General features: G+C 33.3%; 1 protein-coding gene across 1 annotated transcript in view; it reads right to left on the bottom strand.

Moving 5' to 3' along the window:
• Positions 1 to 1,909, bottom strand: part of LOC110453134 (vacuolar protein sorting-associated protein 13A-like) — a gene marked incomplete at its 3' end in the record, with an annotated part of 105,976 nt that overhangs the window by 26,768 nt on the left and 77,299 nt on the right. Inside the window, exons 19-21 of the mRNA XM_021501984.1 lie at positions 1,262 to 1,329; positions 762 to 931; positions 39 to 153 (exon numbers count right to left, since the gene is read on the bottom strand). Of these exons, the coding sequence (XP_021357659.1) occupies positions 39 to 153; positions 762 to 931; positions 1,262 to 1,329 (353 nt within the window). The remainder of the gene's footprint in view (positions 1 to 38; positions 154 to 761; positions 932 to 1,261; positions 1,330 to 1,909) is intronic.

Raw genomic sequence — 1,909 nt, 5'->3', positions numbered from 1 at the left:
AGGCTGCTGGTTATTGTTGAGGACACTTTTAGACTTACTGAGGCTGCTGGTTATTGTTGAGGACACTTTTGTAGAATGCAATGTCGAGTCCAGTACTTGGCAAGATGTGGAATTCTGAGTTTGGATTCTTCTGAGCCATGTCCCACTCTTCCTCTAAAACATTCAAAATAATCTCATACAAACATATGAATGACCATAAAAACCAAAGATAATTTCAACTATCTAACCTAATGAAATTTTGTATGATAAAACATGCTATACTATTTTCTGCAGAGAAGTATTTTTTCTTTGGTAAAAATCACAGTAACATCTGAATACTTCGAGTAAACAGTCCATAACTGTCATAACAGTGTTCTTATTATTAATTTATGGTTAATTAGTGACCTCTAATGTACTGAAAAACAATCCACAAATTAAAACTAATTTAGCAAAGTCAAATTTATTCCAACTAAAGGCTATAGCATGTCTACATGTACTAAAATTAAAGGACAAGACTTAAGTGTTCCAGAGAGAGCTCCTGACTTTAACCTACACAGGCCTGATATACGATTTTTGTAGGTTCAGAACAAAATAGTATAGTAGTGAAATATATAGAAAGCTTGAAAAAAATCTTAATGTTGGCAGATTCCTATAGCAACATACATTGTAAGCTGAAAACTCAAATTGATTCAATATTTAGAGTGAAGCAATGAATTTAAAACTTTTACTTGATGATAAATTTATTTCCATTAGAAGAAGACAGTTTCTTCTTCTTTACTTACCAGAGTCAGCTAGCAGCACCTTGACGTCGGAGATTTTGATGAGGAACTTGTCGTACAGGTGAGCCTGCAGCTCTGATATAGTAGCATTGTGGAGTGGCACGTTGTCCTTCTGGAGGAGGTCACTCTCCACCGTAAAATTCCCCAGGTCACAAATCAGTAGGTTACCTCCCCTGTTGGAACACAAAATCTATTTCACCCAATTATCCTAAGCATAAATAATATTTTTTACAATTATCGTTAGATGCTTTTTGAAGAATAATTAAATAACAGTAGCGACTTCCTGACAGTATTTTCCCTTCAGCTTGCTCTATACTTTTTCAACATACACATAATATAATAACATTAAGGAAAAGTATCATGATATTAGCAATCCGTATTCCCCACCTCCAGCATTAAACTTTGATATCAAAGAAGACAAAGTGAGAGGAGACTCTATAGATAATCCAGAGCTCGTTTCACAACGAATTTCAACACAAATATGTAAATGATTTTTGACTTACTGATGGAGCGTTCCCTTCTGGGGAACGACGATATACGGTGACTTCATGTGCACAGAAATATGGAATGTCTGAAAATATACAGGAGTAATCAACAAAGAAATCTGAAGTGGAGTTTTATGATAATAACAAACATGACTGTAAGCAGAATTCATTAAAATGTCATCAAATTTTATCAAAAAAATCACTGCGATATGTTAATGGATTAGATTAAAGAGACTCAAATGGAAAGTTTAATGACAGCTACATACAGTAGTGATAAAAATGTGATAATATTTTTTTTTATCATTTTCTCTAATTCTTTTTAATGAAAGAAGTATATATCTACAAATCTTAGGTTTTTTACCCTTGTATGGTGGTAAGAGATATCAAATAATTCTGCGGCTACTGAAGATAGGACAGCTTTATTTTCAGGTCTTTACCTATTTTTTTTAACATTTCTTTAATTAAAACAAGGTTACCGCGAGCGGTATATAATACGCCCGTCACACATTGAATGAGCAGTTGTTTGTATGATTGAAATATATGAAGTATTTGTGAGTAATTGATATTAAAAGAGAAATCATTCAACATAACTGGTAGATCAATGAGTGCAATACAACATCATGGAACGCATGCATCGCATTAATGAAACCAAGGGTAATAACTCCA

Source organism: Mizuhopecten yessoensis, unplaced genomic scaffold, assembly GCF_002113885.1.
Source record: "Mizuhopecten yessoensis strain PY_sf001 unplaced genomic scaffold, ASM211388v2 scaffold827, whole genome shotgun sequence".
NCBI lineage: Eukaryota > Metazoa > Mollusca > Bivalvia > Pectinida > Pectinidae > Mizuhopecten > Mizuhopecten yessoensis.
This window is presented reverse-complemented; position numbering and strand designations above follow the sequence as displayed.